Here is a 16,310-nt window from a genome sequence, read left to right as displayed (position 1 = left end):
AATACTTGGGGTGGGAAAATTTACCCAGAAGATTGGCATATACTGTATATAAAAGTAGCATTACTTAAACACATAAATGAGGACAGATACACAGTTACCAAATTAGCTAGCAATTTTGAGAACAACAACCACAAAGACTTTGGCAGGGAAGTTAGCTAGCTTACTAGCTAGTTAGTAAGCTACCAGCTAGCTACCTTGGCTGCTAGTGATAATGGACTAAATATATTAAAATGTAAACATATCCCTCTGGATTCTTGAGTTCCATTCGTTTCAAATATGTTTTTCAGTGGAGAATCTGCAAAATGATAAATGTTTGTATGATCTATCTTGGTTCACAACAGCAGCACAGAAACCCGTTCTTCCAGGTAGCATTTCCCACCCTGTGTTCAAAACGGCCGCCTTGTGAATAAGGTCAATAATTCACAGTCTCATCAGCGCATGCAGAAAACTCCTAAGCAGTAAGAGCAGGTTAGTCGGAACCAATGTAGGCCTACAATACGAATAAATCAACAAAGGTAATGCCAGCCGGAGAAGCGCTCCCCTCCTGGCTGGCTTCGTATTTGGCTCTGCGGACGGCAGTCGCGGCAGACGGCCTCTCGTCTTCTCCTGCTTGGCGACTCGCCGCTCAGACGTCTCTGCCGCAGTCGGGGCACAGGATGTCGTCCCGGGACGTCAGGAAGCCTCGGCCCACCAGAGACACCGAGCACTTTTTGCAGTTGAAGCAGTCGTTGTGCCACTGGCGCTCCTCAAATGAGATGTACTTGCTGCCGCCCAGACCTGAAACACAAGCACCAAGGAAAAACCATGAGGGTTTACAAAGGGGAAGTTCAAGTGTGTATATTTGTCATATACACAGAATACACAGGGTAATACATAGAAGGGTATAAAGGGTATAAATAGAATAGGAAAATTTAATTCACAAAGATAAGAAATAAAAGTAAGGAATCTGATTAAAATAGCAAAACAATTTAAGAGGAAAATTGTGTGATTGTGAGTTCAACAAAGCACACAAAGCGAGCTCGTCCATAATAGTCTCCTGATCGCTATAACGTAATAATCCTCTAATGGACTTTGATTGGATAGAGCAGGAAGCACATGACATCCAGGTTCATGTTGATGTTAAAGGAGAACACCGGTGTCATTTAGAGTTAACGTCCATTTACATCTGTCTATGTTTCGTTTACATTGCTCGTAATCATTTTGCAATGCACGCCATATGTAATTAGATTTTTAAACATTTTGTCGTTTTTCATTGCTTTTTGATATACAAAGTTATGGTGTCAAGCCTAGGACTGCTGTCCGAGAAAGTTGCCAAATATTTGTTAGGGTCTCCTGGTACATTCGGCATTAATGTGAATCAGTCACACCTTTAAAATTGATTTTCACTGCTCAGACTGGTGAAAATCCCTCTGTCTGATATTGTTTTTGAGGACATGCTTACTGACACAGCACCCAGTCAAAGATGGGAGAAGTGTATTTGATTTTTCTGCACCATTTTGCTTGGTTAACTTAATTATCATACATTGAACTTTTGAACTTAAGAAAAAGTTCTCAGCACAATCAGAACCATGCAACGTCCTTTCCATTCAGAACAAAGAGAAAAGCGTTGTTAAGAGAGGTTCCCTGCAGTATTTTAAGCCCTAGAACTACGGAATAATACGTTGCATTGCATAGCCTATTGGCAAATAAACACTCAATTTGAAGCACTAAGATTTGTTTTAACTTCTTTACCTCTGCTGGAAACTGGCGTCAGGCCTTCCAGAAGACTCTCTGTCCCCAACAGTCCAGCTTCCCCCTCCTGTTGAGTTTCTTACCATATTGGCCGTTTTATTTTTTGTTGCTGCAGTGGTTTGTGTTGGTTGGCTTTTTTTCTTGCCGCTGGCTACATGGTTCAACCGTTTCTACTGCTTCAGGCCGCTACTCAGTTAAAGGTCCCATATTCTCCACTTTCCAGTGTTTTATTTTGTGTCTTTCTGTCCATTCAAAGCTGTGTGTGTGGTGTCGTGTACCAAAAACACTCTCAATCCACATTTTCCAGCATCTCTCTGAGCCTTACCAAGAACAGGCTGTTTCTGTCGCTGTGTCTTTAAGGCTCATTAATATTAACGGCCCCTCTGTTCCGATTGGCTAACCGTTTCGAGAGTGAAACGTGAGACGCCGCGGCCCGGCGGCTACAGGTAGGGAAAACTCTCCGGTAATAAACAATGACAACCGCTCAACCGCTTTGAAAAAAACACTTTGTTAGTCTATTATTTCTTACAAAAATGATAATGAGCGAACCTTTGTGATGCCACAAAGTTACGGAAGTCCAAACGGCTCGTTTAGAGGCTCGCTGCACTAATATGGATTGCGTGGATTTAGTTTTGATACTTTCACCATGTTTAGATAGACCATCCAACTCCTTTATCATCACAGAGGCAAGGGGAATCCTGTTTTACACCATATGGGACCTTTAAATGCAAATAAGGGTATTCCTGACTATTAGGTGCATTTTTTTGTCCCCTGATTTTAGATTCCAAAGGCATTTTAAGAACTTTCACTGGCATTTTTTCCATGAGCCCCAGTTAATTTCTGATGTGACTTTACCGCTGATAGGAGTGGTGCAGGAAGCACACTTCTTAGCAAACAGGTTGCAGAAGCAGTTGAGGCAGTAGGCGAAGTCGTCCCGAGAGGTGAAGCGCTGGCCAGACAGCTGCTGTTTGCACCCGATGCAAACGAAGCACTCCTTATGCCAGGGCTGGTCGCGGTAGGTCACTCCTCCATTGGTGATTGGCTGGAAGAAACGGACCAATCAGCGACAGGCTCAAGAACAACTCTTACATCACACACAAACAGCTACATAACTGTTCCCCCCCCCCGCCCCCCTGTGTGTTCTGTAAATCATTTTGCGGTGAACATATTTTGTTGAAACTGTTTTATAATAATAATGTGGACTTTGATTTGATTTGACCTGGCTTCACCCACACACTACAAGCCAAAGTCATATGCTTTATTAGATTATAGATCATGATGTTTCTAGTGTACATGATGTCCTCTCATACAGAAAGTCATTGTCCCCTGGCAGTAGGCAGTACTCATTACACTTCTACTGCATCTGACATACTTTTGCAACCGCAGAGGAAAGCTAGAGCGATATTCAAAATATGCATGTGCCATTAAACGTGACCACATTTCCCATAACCCCCAGAGGATGTTGGTACTTGTTCCCCTCCACTTCCCTAGCATCGATCGATGGTTTTAAAGAGCCAGAAGAAGAATAAGAGCTGATATTCATTCAGACCAGGAAAACTGTCATGATAGTTAGAATAGTGGAACTGGAATAAAGTTGTGCACTACTTGCAAAGCCAAAATGGTTCCTGTTTTGTGCCGTAAAGCAATCCAGCAGATTTCCCTCCAAATCCGTAGACTGCAGTGTTGCGATCTTCTCGGCGATGGTCTCGTTTATTTATGCAAGATGTCTAAAAAAGAATGTGGTAATGATTTATTTACTTAAAATGCTACTTGTAGTACCTTTTAAAGATGAAGAGTTCCCATTCATTTCTTGGTATTTCATAACAGTTGCACCCTGCTTAATTGCCAAGGCATTTTTGCTGATTTTTGCTGACTCAGCCACAGGCGTGCCAGGTCTCACCTACCAGCATTTTGCACTCAGCCAGTTCCTGCCTGCTTGACCATCTGTTTGCTGACAGTTATACACCATCTTATATACATTTATAGAACATGTGGGTCAGAATGTACTGCCTCTCTTATCCACATGTATGTGAGGCCCCTGTGCCATATGCACTGTTGTCATGGTAACTAAAAAGGTGGGTGAACTACGACCTCCAGTGTTTCACCTATGAGTCTCATTCATTTCTCACTAGAGGCGGCAAAATTTTGGTGATGTTTACGTGCCGATTACCAGAAAACCAAACTACGCATTCAAGTTTAACCTGGTTCTTAAATGACTCTCGGGCCAAAGATTGATCTAATTAATTATCAGGAAAGAAGAAAGAGCAATTACTCTTTAGAGATTCCATGAGTAATTTTAAACAAAGTTTGCAAGAAAATCAGTGGGTTACATGCAGTGATGTAGTGGTAAATTACAAACAAAGAAACCTATCACAACAAAAAAATCACTTATATTGTCAGTAACGTATTGATTTATGCTTTGTTTTTCCATAAAAGACCCTATTCTCATCAAACTAATGTAATGTTATGATAACATTACCAAAGCAGCAAGAATACATTTAAATGTATAAACTTAAATACATTTTTCTTGGTCACTTTACATATGCAGTCAGAGCTTCTGGCCCCGCCCACAATCAGTGAGAATAGGGCGACACTTCAACCAAGTTGTTGTACTGTATTCTGTTGCCAAGTTCAATTCCTATACAAATGCCTTAAATGTAAATGAAATTATATGTTGTTTTGGTAGTTTCTACCTTCTTGCAGTGGATGCACTGCAGGGCGAACTGCTTCTCGTAGCAGGGCAGGCAGTAGTTGTTGGTCTCCTTCACAACGAAGGTCCGGGTGCCGATGGGCTGCTGGCAGCGGTGACAGGTGAAGCAATTCTCATGCCAACTGTTGCCCTTATGCTCCATCTTTTTAGAGCCTGAGAGAGAGCGAGAGCAACAGAGAGAGTGACAGACAGGGAGAGACAGAGAGAGAGAGAACAGAAAGAAAACAAAGACATTACCGATTAGAGAAGGAGTTCTCACACTATCTATCAAATGTCATTTTTCAATTCAACCCAAATTGAATAATGTTTTCACTCCAGAAGCACCATCCTTGGCGCCTGACCCAAAGACGCAAAACAACTATTAGCTTACTTTCACTCAAGGTCAGTTAGGCCTCCTTACCAGGCATGATGGTCTTCAGGCAATCGTGGCACTTGGCGGAGTACTCGTTGGAGTAGCACTCGATGCACATGAGCATTTCTTCCTTGGTGGCGAAGGGCCGCTCCACCAGAGACCGGCTGCACTTGGTGCAGAGGAAGCAGTCGTCGTGCCAGTGGCGGTCCTTGTAACACAGATCCTGCAGAGTCACCAAGTGGAGAGAGAGCGTTCGGTTCAGTTAGCAGTCAGTGGACAGTGGATGCAACAAATCAGGGAGTTGCTGGAAAAGTGCATGCATGCTCAGTTGATTTTCCCAGGTTAAATAAAGGTTAAAAACACAGGGAGGGATCATTCAAAAGTGTAAACCAATGGAATATCAGTTGGGGAGAGAAAGGCAGTTTTACTTGATGGAAGTTTTCAAAAATCTACGCCCACTGGTGCAGCATGAGGTCACCATTAAAGGTCCCAGTGTTTTATTTGTGTCTTGAGGTCCATTCAAAGTTGTGTGTGTGGTGTCTTGTACCAAAAACACTCTCAATCCATTTCTCCACGTTCATTTTCCAGCATCTCTCTGAGCCTTACCAAGAACAGGCTGTTTCTGTCGCCGTGTCTTTAAGGCTCATTAATATTAACGACCCCTCTGTTCCGATTGGCTGACCGTTTCAAGAGTGAAACGTGAGAAACTGCGGCCCGGCGGCTACAGGTAGGGAAAACTCTCCGGTGATAAACAATGACAACCGCTCAACCGCTTTGAAAAAAACACTTTGTTAGTCTATTATTTCTTACAAAAATGATAATGAGCGAACCTTTGTGACGTCATAGAGTTACGGAAGTCCAAACGGCTCGTTTAGAGGCTCGCTTTTCTAATATGGATTGTGTGGATTTAGTTTTGATACTTTCACCATGTTTAGATAGACCATCCAACTCCTTTATCATCACAGAGGCAAGGGGAGTCCTGTTGACACCATATGGGACCTTTAAAGATGTTTTTCAGGAAGTAAAGGTAATAAAAAAAGGTAAAAGGTAAAAAAAAACAACAGGATTACCTTGCTGGTACAGCCAATGCATTTCTCGCATGATTCACAGATGCTGGAGAAGAGCCTCTCGTAGCACTGGATGCAGTACGGGCATTCCTCCCGCAGGATGTACTTCCGCCCGTACAGCGACTCCTGACACTCCTTGCAGTCGTAGCGCTCCCCCATTTTGTCTCAAAGCTCCTCGCGATCTCCTGTAAGAGATATGAGAGAATGAAGACTGTCACTCCAGATGCAACACCATATGAGAAAAGTGACACTTGTGCCTGACTCATGCTTCATGTGGGAATGAACGCGGTGGAGTGCGTGAAAATGAAAACGCACCTCCAGAACTGGATGATTCTGGTGTTTGTGCTTTTCTGGGGGATTTGGAGAGCTGAATCTTTTTTTACAGCAGCACTATCACTGCAAAAATGACAAGTTGTCAATTGATTTTAACTTGTTTCCAGACTTGTTCCCAGACTTCAAGAAATCATCATAAAACAATAAAGAAAATCTGGAAACAAGAAACTTTACCCAAGGACAGTTTAAATGTCCTGAAACAAGTGACATTCTCCTGAAAAAGCGGTAAAATTATCTGCCAAATCCTAAAATGAGTTTATAAATCTGGAGACAAGACAAAAATAACTTAACAAGTTTGTCAGTTTTTGCAGCGAAAGCACTGAAGTTTTCATCTGTTTGTCATGAAAGTGAGAGAAGCATGAAAGCCACACAGAAATCATGAACCAGGCATAATTACTCTATTAATCTATTTATGAAATGATGATTGTTGATGTGAAATTAAAACTCATGTTGGAAAAAAAACATTCAGTTATTAGCTACTTTACGTTCTTTTCCCACCAGATACAAACATCTGTTTTTGAGCTATCAAGTTTGATTAATTTAAAGTAAAAAAACAAAAATCTAAGAATAGAACTAAAATGTTCTGGAATAAAGCCTTTTAAATCCAGCAGGTTGGTGATCTAAGCGAACCCAGATCCTGTCACTGAACAACTGAACAACTGGTGTCACCAGCACATCATAAGAAGAACATTTACCTAATTTCTCATTTACAATATGACTGACCACCTTGGGATCACAAGGTCGGATAAATCGAATCATGTCTCCATTACGGTTTCCCAGGTTGTAAAGCCCGACAAAAGTAGCACATCTGAGATTTCCTCAACTAATTGAAGGCTACATACAACGAATTAGGCAAAGGAATGTTGGAAATTAGGCCACACTGTAAAGTCTCTATACACTGTACAGTCTTTCATTTTATTAATAAGCATAGTGTGACTTTGTAAATCTGGCTTGTTTGCCTTAAAAGAGTTTGAATGAGCACAGTTTACACTACATTCCCCCCAAAATATTCAATGGCACCATCCATCTGGAGAGGCAAAAATAAGGAGAAATTGAAAAGAGGAAGAAGAAGAACCAGAATATGAGGGAGAAGGAAGAGGAAAAGGTAAAGAAGACAACAAAGGAGACTGAGAGCAGGAGGAGGAGGAGTAGAAGAGAGGAAGAAGAAGAAGAAGAAGAGGAAGAAGAGAATTACAAGAGGAAGAAGATGATAATGAAGGAGAGGGGAAGGACGATTAATCAAATGAAAGGGAGGAGTACAAAGAGAAGAATTAAAAGAAGAAGAGAGGAAGAAGGAGGAGGGGAAAAGAAAAATACAAGTAGAGGGAGAAGATGAAGGAGAAAAGATGGAGGAGGAGGAAAAGAAGTAGGGGAGGAAGAGAAGAAGAATCAAAAGAAGAGGAAGAAGACAAACAAGGGGAAGAAGAGAGGAAGAAGAAGCAGGAGAAGTGGGAGAGGTAGAAGGAAGAAGGAGTGGAGTTAGACGAAGAAGAGTGACAGGAAGATCATTTTGCTGGAGAAGGGTTTTTCTGAGCTACTTGACATTCATACAGTTCCAGTTCCATACAGCGCCTGAAATGTGTGCATATTTCCTGATTGCCTTAAATCCCTAAATCACCTTAATCCAAACATCCCCAAATTCAAAACAGTCAAGCTCAGCTCTTTTGGAAGAGTCCTCAAAAGGGAAAATCCTTGTCTTGGGCAATTCAGTCTACATTTGTTAACATTAATAGATACTGTCTCTCTCAATAAACAGGACAGCTGAGATTATAATCTGTCACATCAGAGACACTTTCTGAAGAAGAACAAGAAAATCAAGAACAAGAGGGCGCATTGTCTTGCTCCACAATTATGAAATAAAGACCTTTTGGGAGTAATAAAACAAAATGAATTAACCAAAACACAAAGGCTGCTATTGACTGCTTTCAAACTTTGTGCCCACTTGATCAAGTGCCATGCGGCCATTGATTTAGAATTACAATTTAATAATTTAATCATTCTAAGTCACTTTTCATTCATTATCAGGCAGGTCAACAAGATCAAGATCATCACTTTGAACATTAGAGTTTGGGGAAAATAATAAATTAACCAGGTAACATCTGCATACCCCTCTATCAGCTCTCTGTACCCCTCTATCGACCCTCTGTACCCCTCTATCAGCTCTCTGTACCTCTCTATCAACTCTCTGTACCTCTCTATCGACTATCTGTACCTCTCTATCAGCTCTCTGTACCTCTCTATCGACTATCTGTACCCCTCTATCAGCTCTCTGTACCTCTCTATCAACTCTCTGTACCTCTCTATCGACTATCTGTACCTCTCTATCGACTCTCTGTACCCCTCTATCGACTCTCTGTACCCCTCTATCGACTATCTGTACCTCTCTATCGACTCTCTGTACCCCTCTATCGACCCTCTGTACCCCTCTATCGACTATCTGTACCTCTCTATCGACTCTCTGTACCCCTCTATCGACCCTCTGTACCCCTCTATCGACTATCTGTACCTCTCTATCGACTCTCTGTACCCCTCTATCGACTCTCTGTACCCCTCTATCGACTATCTATAACTCTCTATCGACCCTCTGTACCCCTCTATCGACTCTCTGTACCCCTCTATCAGCTCTCTGTACCTCTCTATCGACCCTCTGTACCCCTCTATCGACTCTCTGTACCTCTCTATCAACCCTCTGTACCCCTCTATCAGCCCTCTGTACCCCTCTATCAACTCTGTACCCCTCTATCAACCCTCTGTACCCCTCTATCAGCCCTCTGTACCCCTCTATCAACTCTGTACCCCTCTATCAACTCTCTGTACCCCTCTATCAACCCTCTGCACCCCTTTATAAGCCATTTGTACCCCTATATCAGCCCTCCATACCCCTGTATCAACCCTTTGTACCCATCTATCAGCCCTCTGTACCCCTCTTCGCACTTTTCACCATCATTTATATGTTGAATGAGTTTCATGACCCTTTGAAACCTGTTAAAATCCCATTATGCCATTTTAAAAAAATCCATGGAGTGCCAATGAGATATTTAGCATTTTTTCTTAATTCCTGTCAAAAAAATACTACTCTTGAGGGAGGGCAGAGTGTTTCTCATCCACTTTCCTCTCTTTTGAAAGACCTGAGCAAGTGGCTCCAAATAATCCTCTAAACCTTGCAAACCTTGCAGTTTGACTGAAGTAGTGGACTGAAAAAATCAGCTACACTTGGTGAATAAGGAAGGAGGGAAATTTGATTGCACAACAAACAGGTGGCAGCCATCATAGCATAGCCGAACTTAGTAGGTTTCATGTTAAGTGTCTTAGTTGCTGTGAACATGTTACAAGTAACAATCAACACGTTTTGGCTTTGATTTCACACAGTTACTGCTATTCTTCCTTTACAAAAATGTCAAAAAACATCAATAATATGATCTTTGCGGATTCTCCAAGATAAAAATGACCTATGGGATAATGTTATCAATGATACTGAGCAGCTGCTAATTGAACAGAATCCAGGGCATCACAATTAACTATTAAATACAAATCAGTGGATGTAGAAACAAGGCAGAATCCCAAGTCAGTGGGCAAAGAATCACACTTTTTACTCAGCAGTATTTTCCCTGAGCTAATTTAGCTCCCACACAAAACATTATGCAATTAACTTGGTTTTTCAGGTTGAGTCAGTGACTAATGCGTCTGCCAATGCACTCTAAACAATCATCACTCCTGCATTAGTACAAATATAGATTACCTGCCTCAAGTATTTAGTTAAACTCAAAAAGCTTGATGCTCAGAAAATCCACATGCAACTGTAAATCAAGCTATGACAAACAAAATAATATACAATTACACCTCATAACCGTTGTCAGACCTATTTTAGTGGTGGAAAAGCTGCCAGAAAAGCATCACACAGGAGAACTGGGTACAGAAAATCCACAGTATTTGCAGTGAATTACTTATTGGGAATAAAAACGCAACTGTGTTTACTTTAGCAGAGTTCAAAAAACCTCATGAAACAAAAGAGAAAATGAGAGAGCATCAGCACATTAAGAAGCTGAGATAGTCAAAAAGAAATACTCTTTTAATTTGATATGGTGCAAACAAAAAAAGTAAAGATTGAAAAATTGAAGCAAATGTATGGTAAGCATACTGTTGTGTTAGAGACAGAAATAAACAGAAATAGCGACAAAAGTCTGATTCACATGGGACTATAGTACTAGGTGGGGAGCTCATGTAATAAATAAATTACATCCCAAACTCTTGAGTTTTTTGTGAAACACATTGACATGGGATCATGAAATTCACTGAACTGTAAAAGGTAAAGGTTTTTACAAATCATCACTTCTTGATTTAGCAAAGAAAAACGTAATATTTTTCAAAACTTTCCTCCATAGATTCCACTTCTGCCTCCGTTATACAGTAAGAATTATACAGTGGGAAGATAGAAATTCCGTCTCTATAACAAGAAGGAAAGAAAAAGAAATTGCGCGCCAAATTTGTGCTGGAATTTTTACTTTTTTTTTTACAAATTACAAACATGGCAGATTGAACATTCAGATTAAAATCTCCACAATTATTACAAATCACTGCACGTTCCCAGGAAATATTAAACTCATGCGAACGGGGCTAAAGAGAAATAAAAGAGGGGATGGGTCGAAAAAAAAAAAAAAAAAAAAAATAGAATAGAAGAAGACAGGACTCCATTACTATACAATGAAGTCCTGCAGAAAGGAAAGCGAAGGAGGTGAAGGAGGGATTCTTTACCTGTCGGTGCAGCCTGAGTGTCGGTGGAGGAGCCCGCTGGCAGACTGAGATCAGAGGCGGACGTCTGACTTTAGTCTATCTGCTTGATTAAATTAGAGCCGACCCCTGCTGGGGAGGGGGGGGGGGGGGGCGGTGGTGTGACCGCAGTGGGCCGGGCAGGTTTTCTTGAGACTCCGACAGAAACAAGAACAAATTGGACAGGGTTGTTAAACTGGGTGGCAAAATATTACATGTCAGACCAGTACACCATGAATTTAGCTCACAAGCTCACATAGCAGATCCACTGCACCCTCTGTGGTCCCAATACATACTTTTACCTTCAGGGTGAAGGTGCAGCTAACAGAGGCGTCACATGCTTCGTCCCACGCAGCATTCAGCTGCTTAACAAGCTCTGATTTCTTGAACTGGGCACTTGATGTCCTTTATCGATCACCCAAATGATGCTTTTTATGATGTTTTTACATGCTTGTGTTTTATGTTATATTATGTGCTGTCATGTACGGTTGTTGATGTTTTTGATATTCTTTTATGCTCTCTGTGCAAAGCAAATAACCCCGAGGGGCAATAAAGGTTTCATTCATTCATTACACACATGAATGTACTGTGTGTCAGTTAGCCATTCACTCACACACACACACACAAGACACAAATTTTAACATTAGCATCACTCTTTTATGCATTCTTCTGTATTTTGCACTGGTCTCTCTCTCTTACACACTCTCTGTCTCTCACACATTCTCACACACACACACAGGCAAATGCACGCACACAACACACACACACACACACACACACACACACACAAGACACAAATCTTATCATTAGCATCTCTCTTTTATGCATTCTTCTGTATTTTGCTCTGTCTCTCTCTCTCTTACACTCCCTCTCTTTCTCTCTCGCTTTCTCTCACACACACACACACACACACGCACATACACACACACATATGCACACACATATATGGACGCATGCGCGCGCACACACACACACACACACACGCATGCACACACAGAGATAAAGGGAAAAATGCATACATTCACAAATTCTTTCGTATTCATGAAAACAAGTCAGCTGGCCAGCCAGTCTGTTAACTGCATGGTCAGTAATTCAATCAGTCACACACACACACACACACACACACACACACACACACACACACACACACACACACACACACACACACCTTGTAGTCATTACAGTCACTCTGTTTTGTGCCGTCTTCTGTCTCTCTCCCACACACACAAACACAAAGAAAAAGGAAAATACATATTTGAAATTTATATTCATAAATTCTTTCATGTTCACTCTCTCTCACACACAGATATGTTTCTGTTGCATTACTTGTGAGGACAGTCCATTGAATGCCTGACCTGAACCACTAAAGGCCATATTCTTAACACTTACCCTTAACCTAATAATTAATTGTAACTCTAACCTTAACCTTAACCTTAACCTTAACCTCCACTGAGGCCCCAGCTGCGGATCCTGTGAGAAATACTCAAACCCAAGACACTAGAACATTACATCAACTGGAAAAAAATCTAGATTTCATGAGCTTCATTTTCTACACATTTCCCTATAATTCAGCCTGACATGTTTGGTGTCTTTGGAAACCTTGGGATCCTTGGGATGGGAAGTTAAAATACAGTTCCCATCGTCATCGTCCCGTTTCAGAGTGAGAAATAATCAAAGTCTATTTCATATTGTCTTTTATTTTTGATGTAGCTATATCGCTATATAAATCACAATATCTGAACCCTGAAGTAAGTTCTCCCATCGTGTGATGTCATCTAAATTAATTTACATTTGAGAAGAGGATTATGGGAGTTCTGTGAAAAATCACAGCAAAGATGCGGAGATTAGTTACATTTTCACAATAATACCACTTTTACTGCGCTTTATTAATTGCATACTGCTCAATAAAGATCACACCTGACTGGTGTGACCAAGTCAACTTTGTTCAAGTCCCAAGTCAGTCTCAAGTCTTGAGGCACAGGTCTCAAGTCAAGTCCCAAGTCTAAATGTAGAACAGCAAGTCAAGTCAGAACAAATCAAGAGTCCAGTATCAATTTAATATCTTAAAGAAAATCAAATATCTAGGACTTTTCAATGCAATATGGTTTTAATAGGATAAAAACTTGGTAAGAGCATCATGAGTTTGATTTCTATAATCAGTTTCAACTTCAATAAATTCAATCATTCCATACAAATTCAGAAAACAGAATTTAAATTCAGTCGTCTGCTGGAACAAATCTCATCACTTTCAATCTAAGTCATTTACACAAACACAAGATCTCAAGTCAAGACTTTAGAAACCTTTTCAAGTCATCAGAGTACAAGTCAGAGTCAAGTCCCAAGTCACCAGAACCCAAGTCAAAGTCAAGTCCCAAGTCACCAGAACCCTTTGTGCCTCACTGAATTTGGCTCTTGAAGACCACTCTGGTAAAACAATTTTTCCGTATCGTGTTTTAACCTTAACGCATTAGAAGATATTTAATGGAGGTACACGAGTACATACAGATGAAGACTCTAACCTTCATCACACAAATGTGTAATAGTGCTATAAATGTGTGTGAGAGAGGAGAGAGACAGAAAGAGAAAACAGCAGTACCGTCCTAAACCAACCACCCAATATGGACTGAAGTCACGTCTGTTACTCCAGGCAGCCGAATTTGACCTCGTTAGGTGGAACACATTATCCTAATTCAAAATTACCTCAATTAGCTTCTTCTTGTCCCAGTTTACTCTGGAGGGAGGGAGGTATAAAATATGTTACATAAAGCAAGAAAAGGAAGATAGTGAGATATTGTGGTCAGGTCTATATCATATGATGTTCCTCCTAGATTCATATCCTACTATAAAATGAAGAAAACTCTGTCTGTCTGCATCCATTTTGCTCCTCAATGGGTTGGTCAATCAATCTGAAACTGCACATGGGCATTGAGCATTGGCATAGGCAGGGACTGACGAAGCTGATTTTTCCATTTTTCCAAATTTACGCTGTTTATGCGAGTTGCTACATTGTGCAATTTTTTGACGCTAAAGGTGGAATCTGGAACTTCTCTCCAGTAACAGTTATTTTATCCATCTGGACCATAGACGATACCAACTGGCAGCCTATCCAGACGCTCTCCATAGACCGCTATTGAAATTTGTGACCAGGTAGAACGAAAGTCTGCAAACTAACCAGCTAACGTTAGCCAACACAGGTTAGCTGCGCCAGGTAGCCGAGTGCTGCTAGCTAGTTAGCTTACTAGCTAGTTAGCATGCTAGCCGACCAAAAGAGCTTAGATTGCCGATAATTTTTGGCCAACCTGACTGATGCTAGCAGCACACTGTTCGCAATAATAAGAGATGTTATTGCCTGATTTTATTACAAAGGTTACAGTCATTGAAAGTCAAATTTCCAGGTCATGGGAAGCCATTTTTACTGAGGTTGAACTGTTTACTGGATGCTACACCTTCTTTGATAATATAACTGATAATATAATACCTGCGTGGCTGTTTGGTTGTTGTCCGAACATCATTTCAAATACTTTTTGCACCAGAGGGGAAGACAAAGTGGGGAAATCAAGGTTATTCTTTCATCCTTATTAATGTTTAAAACATTTACACTGTTTGCTACCGCTCCTCATGATGTATTTTGGTGGAAGAAGACTGCGGGAATAACAAATTAACCGGTTATAAAAGTTTGAAATTTGTGTGGAAAAAAATGTCTGCATGGTGGATGATATGCATGTCAGATTTACCAGTGGATCATTAAACATAGGAAGAAGTTGGCCTAGGACCAGAAAATATTTGTATAGTTGTAACAAAGTTAAGTTCACTATGTGGAAAATTGTTCTCTGTGTACTTGAATAAATTAAATCAAACAGCATAGAAATATCAAATTTACATTGAGTTAAAATATTTCCTTTAATAAAACAGTTAAGGTTGTATTTGTTCCACAATTCGATATCCACCCTGAAAAACTGACATGATCTTACAAAATAATAGACAGCAGAAAATCAAAACAAATTATATTACTTTTACTGCATAGTAGGAAACTTAAACTTAAAGTCCTTGGATAACAAAATAATATCAGGCTTGCAGACTAGATTTTCTGTACTTGTTGTTGACATGTTGATATAGAGGCTATAGGGCTAGAGAATATAGGGCTAAACACAAGAATCAAATCCACCTTATCACACTATTCACTTTTAATGAGAACGTTACTGAATGGATCTACAGCCACACCACAACAAGCTGACTCAGCTGCTCTGTTTCTTGTATTTGTATATTTTTTTCATCTTGTACAAATGAAAATCATGTGTGTGTCAAGGTCTGTATGGTATTGTACACTGAGTTGCACGGCAATAAAGTAGATAGGAGATTTGTGACACAAATGCAAAGCCTCTGTACCTCTCTGGTTTGAGTATGTGAATTTGACGACTTGTAAATGTGTGGAAGAAAAGCTCAACTGGGCTGCAGTTGATCCCAATAAAGCAAATGAAACATCTGTGATCGGAAGGAACCCATGATAACCCCAATCACATACCGATTCTCATCCAACCGCCCCTTTCCTCTAAGACCCAAGCCAGGTTTCTGTGTAGAAATTAACGATCCTGCGAATCAGTAAATTAAAAAATATTAAGGGACATTTGCTTCTGAAGAATCAGACATAGAGACTTTTGATGAGCTACATTCCTCGATAAACTGTTTTGATCTCGTTAGCTAATCCTGACTCATGATGTTTCCTCTTAAAATGGTGTATTTCAAATCATCAAAGTGTTTTTCTGTTTATTGCGGCTGCTTCAAGTACATTGGCTCTTGGCAAAACTTTACCTTGGGTAATGAATTCAGGGAAGTGTGAACGACGTAACCGACAGTTGTTTGCATGATCTCACACTACTCATAATGTGTGCACAATACTGACACTATCCTCAGGATTTATGTCTATATAATCCATTAAACCCAGAATTTATTTCTCAGTTTTCGCTCAATCCTGTGACACACTGCTCAATGCACTGTGGGAAACTCACCCTCCTCTACAGCTGGAACCACATTGTACAACCGGATAGAAGAGAATACTGAATGTATATGGACTGTATGTAAGGTCCGGTTGTCCCTGTACTGTGTATTTATGTATATGCTGCTACACTGGTTGTCAATGTATCACCAAAGTCACCAAGACAAACTTCTGTACCTACGTTGCACTTCAAATAAAGTGATCACATCTACAGATAGATTTCTTTGGTCTGAACCATAGTAGAAAAGTTGACTTTGTTGTATTTTTGTATTTGGCTCGTTCAGGTTCACACTCTCCAATTACTGTACATGTGAACCAGAGCTTGAAACCTAAAATCACATGACTCACAAGCAGCTC

General features: G+C 40.6%; 1 protein-coding gene across 2 annotated transcripts; it reads right to left on the bottom strand.

The window, feature by feature from the left end:
* Positions 1-625: 625 nt before the first annotated feature.
* On the bottom strand, positions 626-6,019 carry LOC139661228 (four and a half LIM domains protein 2-like). 2 transcript variants are annotated; one of them, XM_071539639.1, is made up of 5 exons: positions 5,864-6,019; positions 4,838-5,016; positions 4,425-4,596; positions 2,587-2,773; positions 626-777 (listed from the first exon to the last, which is right to left on the bottom strand). In XM_071539639.1, the coding sequence occupies exons 1-5, from the start codon at positions 6,017-6,019 to the stop codon at positions 626-628; spliced, it is 846 nt and encodes a 281-aa protein (XP_071395740.1). The 2 variants fall into 2 exon arrangements, with proteins under 2 accessions (XP_071395740.1, XP_071395742.1); XM_071539641.1 differs by having other exon boundaries at positions 4,425-4,594; positions 4,842-5,016.
* Between the last annotated feature and the right edge of the window lie 10,291 nt (positions 6,020-16,310).

Source organism: Centroberyx affinis, unplaced genomic scaffold (assembly GCF_046629955.1).
Source record: "Centroberyx affinis isolate AG114_WGS23_722 - 3 ecotype Tasmania unplaced genomic scaffold, CSIRO-AGI_Caff_v1 ptg003479l_1, whole genome shotgun sequence".
NCBI classification, from domain to species: domain Eukaryota; kingdom Metazoa; phylum Chordata; class Actinopteri; order Beryciformes; family Berycidae; genus Centroberyx; species Centroberyx affinis.
The sequence above is the reverse complement of the archived record's forward strand: the minus strand, read 5'-3'. Positions and strand labels throughout refer to the sequence as shown.

What these genes read in the sequence shown, in the direction of transcription:
- LOC139661228 (XM_071539639.1), bottom strand. Translation starts at nt 6,019, where the DNA reads ATGGGGGAGCGCTACGACTGCAAGGAGTGTCAGGAGTCGCTGTACGGG. An exon ending in AAGACCATCATGCCTGGTAA is followed by an intron (nt 4,597 to 4,837) that starts GGAGGCCTAACT and finishes TCGCTCTCTCTC; the next exon opens with AGGCTCTAAAAAGATGGAGC. An exon ending in AGTGCATCCACTGCAAGAAG is followed by an intron (nt 2,774 to 4,424) that starts GTAGAAACTACC and finishes CGTTTCTTCCAG; the next exon opens with CCAATCACCAATGGAGGAGT.